The 18136-nt window shown below is 44.4% G+C and overlaps 1 protein-coding gene across 3 annotated transcripts in view; it reads left to right on the forward strand.

Annotated features, from left to right (window-relative positions):
- Window positions 1-17894, forward strand: part of LOC147620784 (GTP-binding protein) — a 96412-nt gene extending 78518 nt beyond the window's left edge. For all 3 annotated transcript variants that reach the window (XM_086825052.1, XM_086825051.1, XM_086825053.1), the window contains exons 8-10: window positions 15383-15568; window positions 16511-16648; window positions 16737-17894. In XM_086825052.1, the coding sequence (XP_086681178.1) occupies window positions 15383-15568; window positions 16511-16648; window positions 16737-17057 (645 nt within the window). In that variant the 3' untranslated portion in view covers window positions 17058-17894. The remainder of the gene's footprint in view (window positions 1-15382; window positions 15569-16510; window positions 16649-16736) is intronic.
- Window positions 17895-18136: the final 242 nt, after the last annotated feature.

Below are 18136 nucleotides of genomic sequence, written 5' to 3' on the forward strand. Positions count from 1 at the left end.
TTTACATGTCAAGAATAACAAATGCAAAACTTTGGATGAGACCCTCCTCTCTGTGCGTATTTATGACGATACGATAGTCTCTTCCGAAACCAAGCCCATAAAAGGAAGTTCTCCGCGCTGATGACTAGCATGATAGAAGGAAAGTCTTCGGACCAACCTTCGAAGAATTCTACTTCGACTCCAGCGAAGAAAAATTGTCTTCTCAAGGCTTTGATGCTCAAGAAGGAGGGACGTTGCTTCATCTGCAAAGAAAAATTATACATGTGTAACGAGTGCTCGAAGAAGAAGGATACTAAGCCCCACGTAGGATCCAAGACGAAGGCAGCCAACCAGTTGTCTTTGACAGGTACTTCAGTCACTGTACTTTCTCGTCCTAGTTCATGTTCTGATTGTTTGTTCAACTCTAAGGTTTTTGGTTTGCATGATCTTCTTAGAGTTTATGGAGAAGTGAATGGCCATAGAATCCACATTCTTCTGAACCCTGGAAGCTCACACAACTTTGTTAATTACAAACTTGTGCAGAAATTGGGTTTGGACATGACGCCTAGCGATCATACCTATGAGATACGCCTACATGCGGGTCGGCAAGTGGGATCGAAAGGTGGAGAAGCTACCGATCCGGATTCAGGACTACAGAGATATTCTAGACTGCTATGTTATGCACCTAGAGCATGTAGACTTATTATTAGGGATTGAGTGGTTTAAGACCCTTAAGGTCCAGATAGATTGGTCTAGTCATTCTTTTTCTTTGGCACATAGGAACACCCAGTATTGTATCCTAGGTGATTGTATACATCCCTCTCAGGGACCTCTTGTAAATACAGTTGATTTTGGAAATATAATGGATCATTCTTTGTATATTAGTTTCCAGTGTGTCTTGATTCCACTTTCTTCATTTCTCATACCTACTATGGATGTTAATGAATTAAGTGTATTTGAAAGCAAAGAATTAAAGAAGTTACTTGACTCGTTTCAAGATATATTTCCTAAGGAGCTACCATCGGGCTTACCATCCAGAAGGGTAGTGGATCATCGTATTAATCTAGTCCTTGGTGCTCAACCTGTTAGCATTCCGCCTTACAGGATGAGCCAGGCTGAGGAAGATGAGTTAGCCAAACAACTCGCAGATTATTTGAGGATGGGCCAGATCCATCCAAGTCAATTACCTTGGGATGCGCTTGTGTTTTACTTAGGAGAAAGAAGGACAACACCTGGCGAATGTATGTCGATTACAAGAGACTGAACAAAGTGATAGTCAAGAACTGCTATTCTCTCCCTAGATTAGATGACCTGATTGACAGTTTAGTCGGAGCGAACTATTTCACAAAGATCGATTTACGTATTGGCTATCACTAGATACGTATTCACGAAAGGCACGTTGAAAGAACCGCTTTTCGGACTAGGTAATGGCCATTACGAGTTTCTCATATTATCTTTTGGGTTGACCAATGCTCTAGCTACTTTCCAGCAAATGATGAACGATCTTTTTCGTGAACATTTGGGGAAGTTTGTGGTTGTGTTCCTTGATGATATTTTAGTCTACAGTCGAACTCTCGAGGATTATGTTAGACACCTCATGATTGTCTTGACTATTTTAAGATGGAATCGGCTATATGCTAAATTTAGTAAATGTGAGTTTTTTATAACAAAAATTATTTACTTGGGACACAAGATCACACGAGACGGGTTGAGCATTGACTCTGACCAAGTCCAGAAGGTTTTGGCTTGGCCGATACTGCAGACGGTGAGACAACTTCGTTCTTTTCTCGGTTTTGTTTTTCTTCGAAAACAGTGCAGGAGTACTCTTTGCTCACACTACCGATGACCGACTTGTTGAAAGGTTGTGGACGTAAGTCGAATCAGTCTATCCTTTGGAATAACGATTTGGATATTGCCTTCAGACTTTTGAAAGATGAAGTCAAGGAAGTCCCTACCTTAGCACTACCCGATCCTAGTACGCCTTATCTTCTTCAGACTGATGTGAGTGACTATGCGATCAGAGCTGCTCTATTCCAAGATGGTAGACCTGTTGCTTTCAAGAGTCGAAAGTTAGACAACACTCAATCTCGTTGGCTAATCCTTGAGAAGAAGCTTCACGCTGTTATTTACGCTCTCAAGGTTTGGAGGCATTATTTATATGGCTCCAAGTTTGTGATATTGACTGATTATCAGTCAATCATGTATGTGTGTGATGTGGATGATTTGAGAGGACGAAAAGTTGGATGGCCAGAGTTAATGCAAGATTTTGATTTTGAAATACGCTATCGAAAGGGGTCCATGAATAGTGTCGTAAATGCGCTTAGTCGGATCAGAGAGGTGAATACTTTGTCGTTCAACGAGATTTCCACGGACTTATTTCAGTCATTGAGAGGGCTTTGGAGAACTAATAGTTATTTTGGTCTATATTAGCAGAGGATCCAGTATGGGAGCTCATTGATTGACTAAGACTCAGTGACTGAGTAGCCTACCATTCAGGCTACGGGAGGCCAGTGGATGATTTGGAATGGTTTACCATTCTGTAATGACAATTTGTGTACCATAGGTCCCGGACATTAGGTCCAAGATTCTTAAGGAGTGTCATGACGTTCCTTTTGCTGGACAACTCCGAGGTACACAAGACATTAGCTTTAGTGAGACACTTTTGATTGGCCAAAGATGAAAGGGTATGTAAAAGATTATGTTCTTAAGTGTCAGATTTGTCAAGCAAATAAAGCTGAACGCTTTAGACAAGTTGGGATGTTGCATCCTTTGCAAATCCCAGGTAATAAGTGGGAAAGTATTTCCATGGATTTTATTATCGGATTGCCAAGAATACGTCAAGGCCACTATTCTATTTGGGTTGTGGTAGACCGCTTGACAAAGATGACTAGGTTTCTACCTACATGGAAGACTGTTACAGCTACGCAAATAGCAAGGCAGTTTATCAATCAATTATTTAGACTATACGGTTTACGGCAGGACATAGTTAGTGATAGTTTACAAGTGACTTTTGGAGGCTTGTTTTTGAGAAGTTGGAAACAAGTTTGAATTTGAGTTTCTCAGATCATCCTCAATCTGATGGCCAGACTGAAAGGGTGAATCAGACTTTGGAGGACATGCTTCGTGCATGTCTCTCCAAAAGACAGGGTTCATGGGAAGATTATCTTTTTATGTTAGAATTTGCATATAACAGTACTAAGCATACGAGTACAGGTTTTAGTCCTTTTATGCTTATGTACGGATTTCAACCTAGATCACCTGTTACCGTGGGATTTTCAAGACTTCAGCATGATGCAGCGCGTACTTTTTTGCAAGACATACAAGAAATGTTACAAGTTGCGAAGGAATCTATTAGAAGTGCTCAAGCTAGAGACAAATTTTATTTTAATAGACATCGTTCACCAAGAGAGTTCTCTGAAGGAACGATGGTGTATTTGAGAGTTCCGAAAGATTCCGAGACTTTACGAACAGGCTGATCTCTGAAATTATCCCCTAGATACTACATACCATTTCGGGTTACACACCAGATTGGTTCAGTTGCATATGAATTGGACTTGTCTTCTCATGTGAAAGTTCATCCCGTATTTCAAGTCAGTAGACTTAAGTACGTACTGGGTGGAGCAAACCAGTTAGTTACTCCTCAAGAAATCATAGATGTCGAGGATATGACATTTGTGCCACACGAACCGGAATAGATTCTTGGATTTCGTGAACGACGATTGCGTCATACGCTACTGAGAGAATACAAGATCAAGTGAAAGGATCTTGTTGAGAACTCTACATGGGAGACATTGACTACCCTTCAGAGGGATTACCCTGAGTTTTTATTGAGCTCAGGAGTGAGCTCTTAGAGAAAGGGGAGCATGTCATGTGCACAGAGTGTATCTACCGTGTGCAACATGCACACAAGACTAGCTTCTAGGCTTGGGGTAGCTTGGAGCTAGGCAGGCTGATTGGCGAGCTAGTGTAAGCCTAGTGGGGCGTGGAGTGACCGACTCAACCACGTGTCCAAGAGATAAAAATATAAAGAGAGAGAGAGGAGAGAGAAAAGGGAATGGGGATCTTGCACAGTACACCACATTGAGCGGGGGACAAGCCCCACCCCCTTTCAGGAATTTATTCAGAAACAATCCACGGGGACGCTGGCCAGGATCAATACAATTAGTGAATATAAAACAAACAAATATGCCGATGTAGGATATCCAAGTCGATGTCGATGTCGACGCACAAGATCTATGATGTCGAGCACACCAGGGGGATGACCCACAAGTATCTTTCACCGGGCTAGTATCAGATCCAATATCCAAATCCAATGGATCCCAAGTCCAATGAATCCAAATCCAAGTCCAAGTCCAAGTCCAAGTCCAAATCCCAGTCCAAAATCCAAGCTTCATGTTTAAGCTCTGTGTTCCATGTTCATGTCCAAGCTTCATGCCCAAGCTCTATGTCCAAGTTCTTCATGTCTATGCTCAAGTTCAAGCTTCCATGTCCAAGCTTCATGTTCTATGTCCAAGCTCTATACCCAAATTCCATGTCCAAGCTCTAAATCCACTCGCTCATTCCATGAATAATCTCCACAATTCCTATAGCCTTGTCGATGATTAAAACCCTAGAGAAGCTCTTTTTGGCAAGAAAATTGATATAAAACCTATTTTAATGGTTTTTGGGCGATAAAAGCCTCCAAAAAGCAGTTTTTAGGTTTTTTGAGCAGTTTTACGGTTTGTGAAAATTTTAAGGTTTTGAATTTTTTTGTCCGTATAGCTGTATGGATCCGTACAGTCACACGGAAAGATGGTGACGTGGCACTGTAGTTGCTGGAGGCGCTCTGAAATCAGCGGGTAGCGATGAAAAACTCCATGATTTGATTCATAGATGATGATGAAGAAGATAATCTCCACACTTGAACGAAGATGGCAACGCGATGAAGAGGTTCTTCTTCAACTTGATGCTCAAGAGAGACTCATGCTTCTTTTATACTTGGGGAAGCCTTGCTTTTTGCCAAAAAGTGATGCTTTTGCTTTGCTTTTGCCTTTTTTATTAAATATTATTAATAATAGCCAAAGTTCTTGATTTATGCTTTTACAACTGGAGGGACTTGCTTTTTGGTCCTAGAGCTGCTTTTTGAGAAAGCGGCTTTCAGCTTTTTGGTCCAGCTTAGTCTCCTCTTTCCAATGGTGCCCTTGGCTCGTGGTCAACCTTGTTTGACTTTTTGCTTTTTCTTGCTTTTTGACCAAGAATGGTGCTTTTTCTTAATCAATCCTTGTGGACCATGTCCCCATGTCTTCTTCCACCTGTCTGATGTCCGGGCATGGATTTCATTATGTGAAATAGAGCTAGGAGGGCCAAATAGTTACAGTTGGGGACTGACAGGCGGGCGCCCTAGTGGGGACGCCTTGATGGGTGCGCACCCAAGTGTGGACGCTTGGTGACCGCCAGGAGCCTATAAAAGGGTGGCTAAGATCAGTCAGTTGGTGAGAGTCTCGCAAGTCTTTGCGAGAGCTCTGCGGTTAGGAGCCTGGATCTAGTGTAGACGTGCACTTGCTTCATGCAGTCGAGGCCAGTAGCAATCTCGAGGCCCGAGAGGGTAGCTTCGTGGCGGTATGGGACGTCATGGAGTAGAGATTGGTCGGTGTGTCTTGCTAGTTAGCTCAGCTCGTGGCTCGGTGGGGACAGCCAGGACTTGTGGGTTTTTCCCACGGCTGTCATGGTTGGTGGTAAGTCAGGCTTGCGCCCCCTTCACGTTTTATGGTTTGTTTTGCAGGTTTCGAGTTGCATTTCAGGATTGTTCTACGAGGAGATCCGTGGGGATTTGATACACATGCTTTCCTCTCAGCTGGAATCAGCATGTACAGGCAGTGTTCTCCAGCTAATATAGGTGCACACAGGCACCAGGCAGCAAGAACAGGATGCCCATCGCATCCGCAGTAAACACAGGGTGTCCAGCAACAAGTCGGGTACTGTGTTGTACAGCTGCATAGCCGCCTGTACAACAGCAGGTACAGCAGGGACACATAGATGCAGGTAGAGTAGATGGTACAGCTGGTACAGCAAGTACAACAGTACCATACAGCAGATATAACAAATGGTACCGCTAGTACAACAGGTACAACGGAACCATACAGCAGGTATGACACATTGTATAGCCAGAACAGCAGGAACAATAGATGGTACAGCAAGTATAGGCCATATGAATCCACCGTAGAAGGTCATACAGCTTGTGACACAGGGTAACCGTACACATGCCCCCTCAACAGCCAGGGTTTCTGCGGGCAGACAGCAAGATCAAGATCATGTGTATTTCTTCTTATCCTCATGTGACAAATCAGGGGTTCACACACAACTACTAATGCAATTAAACACTTAAAATAAAGGCACTCACTTTATCCACTTAAAACCACAAATATCTGAAATAAAACTGTGCACCACAGTAGGTGAAACCGGCGTGTGGTAGAAACCAAAGTGCAGTAGACTAGCAGTCACCCTTCCACTTGTAGTCCAAATAAAATAACCAATTCAACTGGAGCTAGAGTGCCCCAGAACTGAAATGAAAACGACACCTGTTGGCCCCAAAGCTTGGCGCCCCTTCCAGTATTTCTTTATTCAAATTCAAAGAGATGTAAAACTGAGTACAACAAAGCCAGCCAGGAGAATACACCTGTATGTCCAATCTGGCAGCCCTCGATACCTCTTAGCACAGAGGATTCACACACACAGATCTGTGTCCCACAAGAGCAACACTCTGTGTTTCCCTCTGCAAAGACCATTCAGCAGGGCAGCCTTGAGCACACATCTGGCATATCCCATGTACATGGTTCCACAACTCAGTTCACATATACATCCACTGTCCAATCTCTGTTTCCACCCTTTCAATCTGCCATACCCCTCCTCTCACAAGGGGCCAGATAACACATCTCTGCAGCAGACATGAGCCAATGGAAAGAAAGAAAGATGGACAAGTTCAGAGCTTACCAAATCAGTGCGTGGTTTTGCACCCGTGGGACTGATCGTACTAGTCTGCACTTGAAAAAGACTGTCTGTACTTTCCTCCGTGCAACCACTTGACTGATGCACCAACTAAGCTCTGAAAAAGCTCTGCCTGCAGCTGGAGATGCACCACCCACTACTGTTCAGGTCTGAACAGAACTGAAACCAGCTGTACCTGTCCGTACAGGTCAGTAAAACCCTACTGTACCTGTCCGTACAGTCTCTGCAGCCGCCTGTACCGTACAGATCAATACCTGCACAGCAACCGCCTGCTGTCTGTTCCTGCCAGCGCAGCCTGAATCAGCGCCGCCTGAACCTGTACCTGCAACTGTCGACTGTACCTGCCTTCAGTTCCTGTCAGCGCCGCCTGGACCTGCAGTACTTGCAGCAGCCGACTGTACGGGCAGCCTCCACAGCGCTGTACGGCTTGCTCTTCAGACACACGCAGCCTGAAGGAGCTAAAGAAGCTCAGTTGAAACAGTTAGGGTTTCATGTGGGTGACACACACAGAGAAGAAGGGGGAGAGAGAGAGAGAGAGAGAGAGAGAGAGAGAGACATGTGGGGATAAGTCAACTCACAAAGTATGAGTGTGTGACTCCCCTATCACACATGTATATTTGCTCTAGTGCACATAGTGCACTTAGTACATTAAAAGTACTAAGTGTACTATGTACTATAAAACTTATGGGCTTGTACACACTATAAGGGTGGGCATAATGCCTTTACCCCAACAACCTCCCACTTAAAGGCAATGTGCCCTTAAGTGAAGGAAAAGAAAAAATCAGCATGTACATGATAATATACAAGGCCATATCAAGGCTGAAAACTAGCCTCATTCAATGCCCATCAAGTGTCTGCAATGAGCAAACCGCTCTGGAGGCAAACTCTTTGTCAATAGATCAGCCGGGTTGTCATCCGTATCAATCTTGACAAGCTGAATCAGCTTGTTCTCTATCACCTCTCTAATGAAGTGATACTTCACATCCACATGCTTCGTCTTTGCATGAAAGACAGGGTTCTTTGCCAACTGGATGGCACTCTGACTGTCACAATGCAACAATGGAATATTCCCTGTATAACCCAAATCAACCACTAACCGAGATAGCCATAATGCCTCCTTGCAAGCCTCTGTGGCTGCAATATACTCGGCCTCTGTAGTAGATAAGGCAGTGCACTTCTGCATCCTGGATATCCATGACACAGCACCTCCTGTGAATGTAAACACATAACCGGTAGTAGACTTCCGGTTATCTGGATGACCGGCATAATCCGAATCCGTGTAACCATGCACTAATGCATCCTGTTTGCCAAAGCAGATGCACATATCCTGTGTGCCCTTCAGGTATCTTATGACACCTTTCACTGCTTCCCAAAGCTTCTTGCCAGGGTTGGCCATGTATCTAGTAACCACTCCCATTGCAAATGCAATGTCCGACCTGGTAGCAACCATGGCATACATGGGACTGCCACAAGCTGAAGCATACGGAATCTTGGCCATATCAGCCCTGTCACTATCCGACTGTGGGCTGTCCATAGCACTGAGTTTCACATATGGAGGCAAAGGAGTACTAGTCTTCTTCCCCCCCTCCATATTGAACCTCTGCAAAACTTTGCCAATGTATTCCTTCTGAGACAAATACAACACATGCTGATTTCTGTCCCGAAGTATCCGCATACCCAAAATGTGATTTGCATCACCCAAATCCTTCATATCAAAGGTCTCATTCAGCCTCTTCTTCAAGGCATCCATCTCTTTACGAGATTTCCCGGCAATCAACATATCATCAACATACAAGATGAGGATCAATAGACTGCCATCCAAAGCTTTCTTGGTGTATAAGCAGTGATCTATGTCACTCCTCCTGAAATCCTGGGATTTCATGAATGTATCAAATTTATGATACCATTCCCTTGGTGCCTGTTTGAGCCCATAAAGACTCTTTTTCAGCTTGCATACAAGCTTCTCCTTTCCATTCACTGCATAACCCTCTGGCTGTTGCATATATATCTCCTCATGGAGATCACCGTGAAGAAAAGCAGTCTTCACATCCATCTGAATCAAATCCAGATCATCATGAGCAACCAAAGCTAATACAGCTCTAAGTGTGGTCATTTTGACCACTGGAGAGAAGATCTAATCAAAGTCCACACCATATTCCTGCTTGAAGCCCTTAGCCACTAACCTGGCTTTGTATCTTGGCTTTGCATCAGGTGCAACTTTGAGTCTGTAAACCCACTTGCATGGCAAAACCTTCTTGCGTGTAGGCAAATGCACCAACTTCCATGTTCCATTTTTGTGTAGAGAATCCATCTCTGACTTCATAGCACGCTCCCAAAGAGCCTTGTCTGCCCTCTGTAAAGCCTCCTTATAACAAGAGGGCTCCCCACAGTCAGTGAGCATCAAGTAGTCAACCCCTGGAACAAACCTGTCAGGGGGTCTGGAGGGTCTTGTGGACCTCCGTACCCAATGATCATCATTTGCAGGTTTCTGTCCAGCCTGCATATCACCTATTGGTGGCTCCTGTTCCATGCCATAAGGTTGAAAGATCATGCCCGCTATCTCCTCTAACTGTGGGATATCCATAGGGATATCTTTTGCCATCTCTGGCTGTCCATTTGGACCATTTTCAGCACCATTTAAGGGCTGGTTTTGTTGCTGTAATGGCTGATTTACAGCCCTTGGTTGTTGTCCATGATGTCCATCATCATCAAAGATGACTCTGCCAGGCTCCTGTTGCCTTGCAGGCTCCTTATACATGCATGTTTCATAAACAATGACATCATTGCTGCGTATAATCTTTCTATTCACTGGATCCCAAAGTCTATACCCCATTTCACCTCTGTCACCATATCCTAGGAATATGCATTTGTGAGACTTAGGATCAAGTTTGGTGCGTATTTCCCTGCGTATGTGCACGTACGCAACGCAACCAAACACTCTCAAGTGCTTGTAGGACGGAGGCTTCCGTGTCCATACTTCCTCTGGCACTTTCCCACCAAGCCTCGTGTTAGGTGACCTGTTTATAAGATGAACGGCTGTCATAACAGCTTCAACCCAAAAACCATGAGGTAACGCAACATGTGACAACATAGAACGGACCTTCTCCTGAATGGTCATGTTCATCCTCTCTGCTGTCCCGTTTTGTGGAGGATCATAAGGAGCAGAGAGCTACCTCTTGATGCCTTTAGCATCACAAAAGTCCTGAAAGTGTTTGGACATATACTCTCCACCATTGTCGGAACGCAGAGCCTTCAGTGTTTTGCCAGTTTGATTCTCAACATGAGCAACAAACTTTTCAAACACTGAGAATGTATCACTCTTCAAACGAAGAGGATAAACCCACACCTTGCGTGTGGCATCATCAATAAAAGACACAAAATATTTTGCCCCTCCCAAAGAAAACTGAGGCATCTCACATACACAAGCTCTAACTGAGCATCTTTTTGTCCAAGAGCTTTCTTGTGGGGGCATTGGAGTTGCTTGCCATATATACAATGCTCACAAAACTGAAAACTTGAGAACTTTAGAGAAGGCAAGTAACCAAAACGAGACAATTGCTCCATTCCTTTGACACTCATGTGTCCCAACCGGCTATGCCACACAGAGATTTCCGACAGCTCGGTTGCATTTACATTAGCATGGTGACAAACACCAGCATGCATGAAGTAAAGAGTGTCCACCTTAGAGCCTCTGGCAACAACCAGTGAGTCCTTACTAATCTTCCACTTTCCACTACCAAATGTGGTAACATAACCAGCATCATCAAGCTGTCCAGTAGAAAACAGGTTCTTCTTGATCTCAGGCACATGCCTGATATCATGGAGCATAAGCTATGAGCCATCTGAAAACACAAGCCTCACATCACCTCTGCCAAGAATCTGGCATGCATGGTTGTCACCCAAATAAACTACTCCTTCATTGCCAGCAGTATACCTGACAAACAAGTCTCTGCAACCTGTGACATGAAAGGAGGCACCTGAATCAATGATCCATGAGTGCATACCATGACCATCTCTTGCATGGAGTGAATGGGCATCAAGTGAAGACATGAATAGGACTTCATCCTCACTGTCACTTGCATGTGACACATTGACTTCTTCAATCTTGACTCCACTTTTGCCCTTTGGCTTTGCATCTTTGGCTTCATCTTTGTCTTTGTCTTTGCCTTTGCTCTTTTCCTTTTGATCATTCTTCCATTTGTAGCATTGCTTTTTGAAATGTCCCTTCTTGCCACAATAATGGCATTCCAAGTCCTTTTTGGAGCGGGACTTGCTCCTTCCCCGTTCTTGGCTTTTACCCCTTTGCTGGGATCTCCCACGTGCATTCATTGCATTGGACTTTCCAACAGAGTTGTTCTTCCTGTTCATCTCCTCTTGAAGGAGAGCACCCTCCACATCTGCATATGACAGCATAGCATTTGAATTGCTAGTGGCTGTCCTGAATGTGTCCCAACTCTCTGGCAAAGTGCATAAGAGAAAGGTGGCTTTGAACTCATCGTCCATTGCCAACTTTTGATTGATGACCTGGTTGACAACACCATTAAACTCATTTAGATGGGCTGTCATAGACGCCTCTTCTTCATTTGAAGACCTATGAGTTTCTTCAACTAATACACTTTGCTTGAGGCACTTTGCTGGGCATACAAGTCCTGCAATCTTTGCTTGAGGCACTGTGCTGGGCATACAAGTCCTGGAATCTTTGCCACATTCCCCAAGCTGTCTTCTCTTCACGTATGCTGAAAAGTAAAGAGTCTGACACAGACAACATGATGGTGAATCTTGCCAGCTCATCCATATCTTCCCATTCTTCAGCAGTAAGAGAAGCGGGCATTACACCCCTTTCTTTGATGGGCTTGTGCTGCTTCTTCTGGAGCAACACATTATAGCACTAGGTTTGCCAAATGTCATAATTATGTGAGCCTTCAAGCTTCTTGATGTGAAGCAATGAAGAGCTCTCACTTGTGGTTGCCATAGCAATATGCAACCTTTGACACAGTCAATGCCTGACTCCCTGCAAGATGTGCAAACACTGCACCAAAGCACACAAAGTGCTCACAGTTGTTCTCCCAAAGTTTATCTCCCATTGCGGAAGCACGAATGCAACTCTCCTCCCACTGAATGTGATAAAATCACCAAAATCTGGTTGCTGCAGATTTATGACAGCACCTTAGATGTGCTCTGTTCCCCTTCCAAAATATTGTACAACAGTACTAAGTGCTCATCAATGATGTACCAAATCTGTACCGGCAAGTACAGTAGCTGAAAATGAGCCTTTTCCTCACTCAAATCAATGTACAGTCATGCCAAAACTTGTACAAAGTTGTACCAAATCTGTACCAGCAAGTACAGTAGCGATAAATGCTCTCCTGGCTGTCCAAATGAGTGAAAATCAGACCTTGACAGTCCCCACCACTGCATACAACAGTCCCGGACAGAAATTGGGCAAAAGCCCCTTGACTGCAAGTGGATTTCTGAGGGTTCAAGGCATAAAAGTCTTCCCTGCTGCTTTGCCAAGCTCAACAAGCACAGAATCTTGAAAAGCCCCTTGATTCAAGATCAATTTCTGATCATACATGGTACATTAACGCACATGAAGGCATCCAGAGTCTTCACATGCTTCCCCCTGGCCACATATACATCCAATACATAAAAGCCCCTTGATTTACTGGCACATTGAGTGCTTGACAGGCATCAACACATTGCCCAAAGCATCAAATGCCAGTGCCTGCATGCAAATCAACCCAATTGGCACAAAAGCCCTTTGATTTGCACTCCAATTTCCTGCAATTTAGCCCCAAATGTGAGATTGCTCACATCATACAGCATGTATGAATGCCCAATGGCACAATTACATCAAAAGCCCCAAATGTTAACACCCAATTTCCTGCCAATTGACCCGGAATGTGACCAATGTCACCCAATGTTGCCAATTGTGCTCAAATTTGAGCCATTAGGACCTGTACCTGCTCAATTGATGATAATGGACATGCAAATCCCAAAATTGAAGCAAATACCTCTGAAATTTCTGATTTCTGTTGCAGAAAAAGGGGGGGGCGTCGTATTTGCTGACTCGTGTGCTGATGCTGCTGCTGCTGTTGCTGTGCAGGTACGGATGTTGAAGGGAGCTGCTGTTGGACTTGCTCACTTCTCAGCGTACAGTATATTCGTGCAGGTGGGGGGTAGCTATATTCGTGCAGGCGGGCGGTAGCGGAGAAGCTCTGCAGCGATCACGCCATGGCGGTCCTCAAAAAAACTGTACTGTGCGCACGCGCAAGTTCATGACCAATCGCCTATTGAGACCTTGCGCATCAATCTTCCAACACCTGGGAGCTTTCCTGCGTTGACCACAACTGATTGTTGGACTTCGTGGCAGCACAATAGGGACACACTACTCACCGCATCTGCCAACACTGACCTTATTGTGGCTGGTCAATTCGTTGCTGCCTGGCATAGATGCTGCTCGCGATTTGCCCACACAGTACCTGATTTGTGGACAACACCTTGGCCACACAGCCAAGTAAAGAGCCTCTCAACAGGACACTGCTTTCCTGTACTCGCATACACACATGGAGTCCTGCACAACCCAAACCTACGCTCCACAGAGCAGTGCACTCTGTGCACTAGAGCAAATATACATGTGTGATAGGGGAGTCACACACTCATACTTTGTGAGTTGACTTATCCCCACATGTCTCTCTCTCTCTCTCTCTCTCTCTCTCTCTCTCTCTCTCTCTCTCTCTCTCTCTCTCTCCCCCCCTTCTTCTCTGTGTGTGTCACCCACATGAAACCCTAACTGTTTCAGCTGAGCTTCTTTAGCTCCTTCAACTGGTATCAGAGCTGCGGTTGTGTTCGTGTGTGCGCGTGTGTGCGCTTGCAGGTGTGCTTCCTGGCATCGTAGGGCTGGTACAGGTGTGCATGTACAGGTCTTACTATTGTTAGTACATTAAAAGTACTAAGTGTACTATGTACTATAAAACTTATGGGCTTGTACACACTATAAGGGTGGGCATAATGCCTTTACCCCAACACAGCTAGTACATTAAAAGTATCAAGTGTACTATGTACTATAAAACTTATGGGCTTGTACACACTATAAGGGTGGGCATAATGCCTTTACCCCAACACAGCCAAAAACTAGCAGCAACCAGTCGACCTTCTTCTCCTCCACGCAGGTTTCTTGCACGTATTCCCCAAAAAGCAAGAGAGAGAGAGAGAGATGAGGGAGGCGTGTACCAAAAGTGGAGTTTCCTCCCTCCAAAAATATCCTGAGGCCCAAACTTTAATGTTTATTAAAGTTTCCTAGGGCCACTTAGGCCTAGGGGCCACCCATGGTTAGAACATTAAAAATATTAATGTTCTTGGTCCCCCTTCACACCTGAAGATGTCCACACATCATTCTCTTTGTCCGGGCACCCCAAATGTGAATCATTTAGTATTTATTTTGCTCAGCAACCACCATGCCCACACTTGTGCTGTTCCATTTTCACAGGGTCATGACAGTAGGGCCCCAAATGATGGGCCGATCCCCGCACCCACACCCCCCCCCCCCCCCCTTCTTTTCCTCTCCTCTTAAGGGATTCTATTACCAAAAGGAGTCTGCTCCCAAGTACAAAATCGCATGTGCCCGGGAATCCTCACCGGTCTGCACCTACTGACTTCTCTAAGCATAATAAGAAAACTCTGCTTTTAGCTTGTGAAAGCCCAGTTTGGCAGATCCCCATGGCAACCCCGCTTTGGCAAATTCTGAAGGAACCCCCACTTTGGCAATCCCACACCTATGCTCAAAGTTGTATGGTGAATCAAACCAGCCCTCAAATCAGCCTGTAGGCCCCCAATTAGACAAAATTATGCTGTTTTATGTTGTTTTTAATGTGCTTTCACCTTGATTTCACTTCTGCAACCACCAAACAGTGTTTGTTCAGCTGCTCGTACCTGTTGTATCGCTCTCCATACAGCCCGTACAATGCTCGTACAGCCCTAGTATACCTGTAAATCAACTTTACCAACACTGAAAACCCTAAAACAGCTTGCTTTTAGCTTTTCCTTGCATGAGAGTGTGTCGGAATACCCTGTACCGCCTTGGAATGTCCCAAGAGGAGTCGAGGCACAGTGGACCTGCTGTCCAGTGCACACGCTAATATTGCTGCCTGGCACGTATGGCCGATTTGTACTTGTAGGCAACGTTCTATTACTGTCTCTGTCGGTGAGCATCTTATATTTGCTGTCCGGTGTCTGAGGGCACTTTGTACTGGTTAATTAACTGAATAATTAAGGTGTCTGAAATTTCACGGACCCATTTCATTGTGTCTGTGTTTCAAAATACTTCTAGCTAGAAGCAGATCCTGTGTTTGAAAAAATAAAATAAGTAGGCTTTTCAGCTAGAAACAGATCCTGATTTTACATCTGATGGATGTTTCAGGTTGCCAAGGCAAGGAAAAGTATGCTACATTCAGAGGTGGCTCTTGCTCGGTGGGTCACACAAGAAGGTCGTGGTCTTGTGGTGGTGGTCAACAAAATGGATCTCTTGAAAGGGAAGGAGCAGGCCGAGTTGAGGAATAAAGTCATGAAGGCAGTTCCAGAAGAAATAAATACAATTTTACCTCAGGTTAGTTTTAAGCAAGCCCACCATACCACTATCAAAATAGGTATCTCATCTAATCACTCTCTCAATTTTAACATAGGCCTGTGGATTCTGCATGGTTTTATACATCAACAAGCTCTTGTTGGCCTCTCATGAAGCAAGCTTTCTCTTTGTGCCCATCCAATATGTGCACACCTGGTTTAATGTCAGAATAGTATGTGCATCATTCCAGGCTAGTCTCCATCCATTTTAATTGTGCAGTGGCTATGGTTAGCTTCCAAAAAGGCCCACCCTCAGTGCACAATTTGGGCCCCATTGGAATGGAAGCTTCCTTTCCGTGCTTCCTCCTATTAAGAAGTTCAGAGATGCTTCTCTTGCTGTTGTAGAATCTTAGTATGCTACTAACCCCATGAGAAAATAAAGCACATTATCCACTCTTTGATGTGCCGCTGAAACCGACCTTTGCATTGGTGGGACAATATTGGACAAACTACTCTGTAGAGTCGCAGATAAAGCATCGCTTGTCAACATCTTGGCTTCGTGTTCTTGCTTGGAGAGGCATGGACACAATACTCCCCCATTGGAACTGCCTGTTACCATACTCAACCTTGCTTGCTTCCTCCTTGCCCGCTTTGGTTGTGGGCTTGAAATCCCCTTGTTTCTGTAGAGTAGCCACCATTTGCACACCGCCTTGGGCTAGTCCACAATGACATGCACACGTTTCAAACCATTCATAAACCTGTTTGGTTTGCGTGCAACAATTACATCACATAGAGTTGAAGCCCAATGTGAAGTGAAAGAATTAGGTTGAAAAGATTGCCTGAATAGACGATTATTACCCATAAAAGATGATTGAAAGTTTTTTCAATAATCAGTTGTTTTATTCATTATTATAATTATTGTTTAAGGACATTGACCATCAGATGTATCTAGAAAGCGTCGTTAACTCGCCCAGGTCTAATGCAGATAGAAGGTATTCCTATTATCTTTGTGTCTGCTTTGGAGGGGAAAGGCCGAGCAGCAATCATGAGGAAGGTGTTTGAGAGTTATGAAAGGTGGAATGCAAGGCTCCCAACTGCACGGCTAAACAGTTGGCTTCAAAAGGTTCTTTTCTACTTTATGGGTTTTGAGGTTTATCTGAGGTAAAGTGAAACATGTTCTCCTGTACTGACAATACTCTTCTACTGGGTAGGTGTTAAGTCGGCATCCAAGAAAAGGTGAAAATGGCTATGGTGCAAAAATGAGATATATTACCCAAGTGAAGGCCCGGCCTCCAACTTTTGTTGTGTTTGTTACGGGAGCCGGGGACATAGAAGAGACTGATCTACGGTTTGTGGCATCTGCACTGCGTGAGGATTTCAACCTGGGTGGCATACCTCTCAGAGTAATACCTAGGCATACGAGACGGGGACTAAAGGCAGCTGAAAACAAGACTTCTAAAATGAAAAGGTGTCCTAGTTCGATATCGCAAGGCAGCCAATTACCATCTTTGAAGAGAAGTACAGTGGAATAAGCAAAAATGAATGGATGGGGGGTGGGTGTACACTCCATTGCGTGGAAACAAGTGGTGTGTGGAAGGTGAATTGTAAAGGGGGGTCTTGAACTTTCCATGTCGGAGGCGATGAGGATAATGCATGTGTTGTGTCCAACCTTACCCAGACCATTTTTCAATGTGAAGCTTGGTGTGGATGAAGTAGTAGATGACGATACAAAAACAAAACTAGACGTGGCTTTGTGAAGTAGATATTCAAACAAAGATCATCCCATACAAGGCATTCATGTCGAAGGAAGGTATGCAAATGAACAAGTGGAAATCATAGGCTGCAGAACAAGGGTACTGCCTAGGTCCGGCACATAAACTCGTAAACTGCTGTTGATGTTAGCAAGTGGTATTTTTGTCCTGCCTTTGCGAGAGAAGGCATTAATGAGACGTTCTTTTTGGCGGGTGCTGGGCCTGGGCCTGGTTTTACATGGGGTGTATTAAAAATCAATAGCATATTAGGTTATATGCCTGACAAACCTCTATGTAGCGTCGAGGGCTGGGGGTGCACTCCTTTTATTCATACCTAGATCTCCACAATGTATATGCTGATGACTTCATGCGAGGGATTATTCCCCACGCTGTGTTACATTGTGACATGTCCATCACTGCACTGCAATACATAGTATGCCTCCAGATGTTTTTGTTGAAGCTGTGGTTGAAATGCCTGCGGCTCGATGGTCCTTTATGAGTCCAAGATCATCCTACTTGAATTTAAAGACACTGCAAGGTGCTGCAGATTGTGGGCTATCGTGCCTTCTTATTCACCACACTAGTGCCCAATTGGAATAATATGTTAAATTAGCACTCTTTGCATTGCATGTGATACATGAAAGAGAGACTTGGATTGCGAGAAGTGAATTTCTTCATAGTTTCATATGGTATTGCCAAAAAGCTAAGATGTATAACATAAATTATTATCATCCAACAACTTGGAACTTTGACGTGCAGTGTGATTTTCATCATGATTACATACTCATTTTTTATTGAGCAGAAACATAGAGAGCATTCATGGGAATATCGACCTTCAAATTAAGGGTGATACGTTAAGC

This window comes from Cibotium barometz, chromosome 31 (genome assembly GCF_041138505.1).
Source record: "Cibotium barometz isolate CiBa-2024 chromosome 31, ASM4113850v1, whole genome shotgun sequence".
Lineage (NCBI taxonomy): Eukaryota > Viridiplantae > Streptophyta > Polypodiopsida > Cyatheales > Cibotiaceae > Cibotium > Cibotium barometz.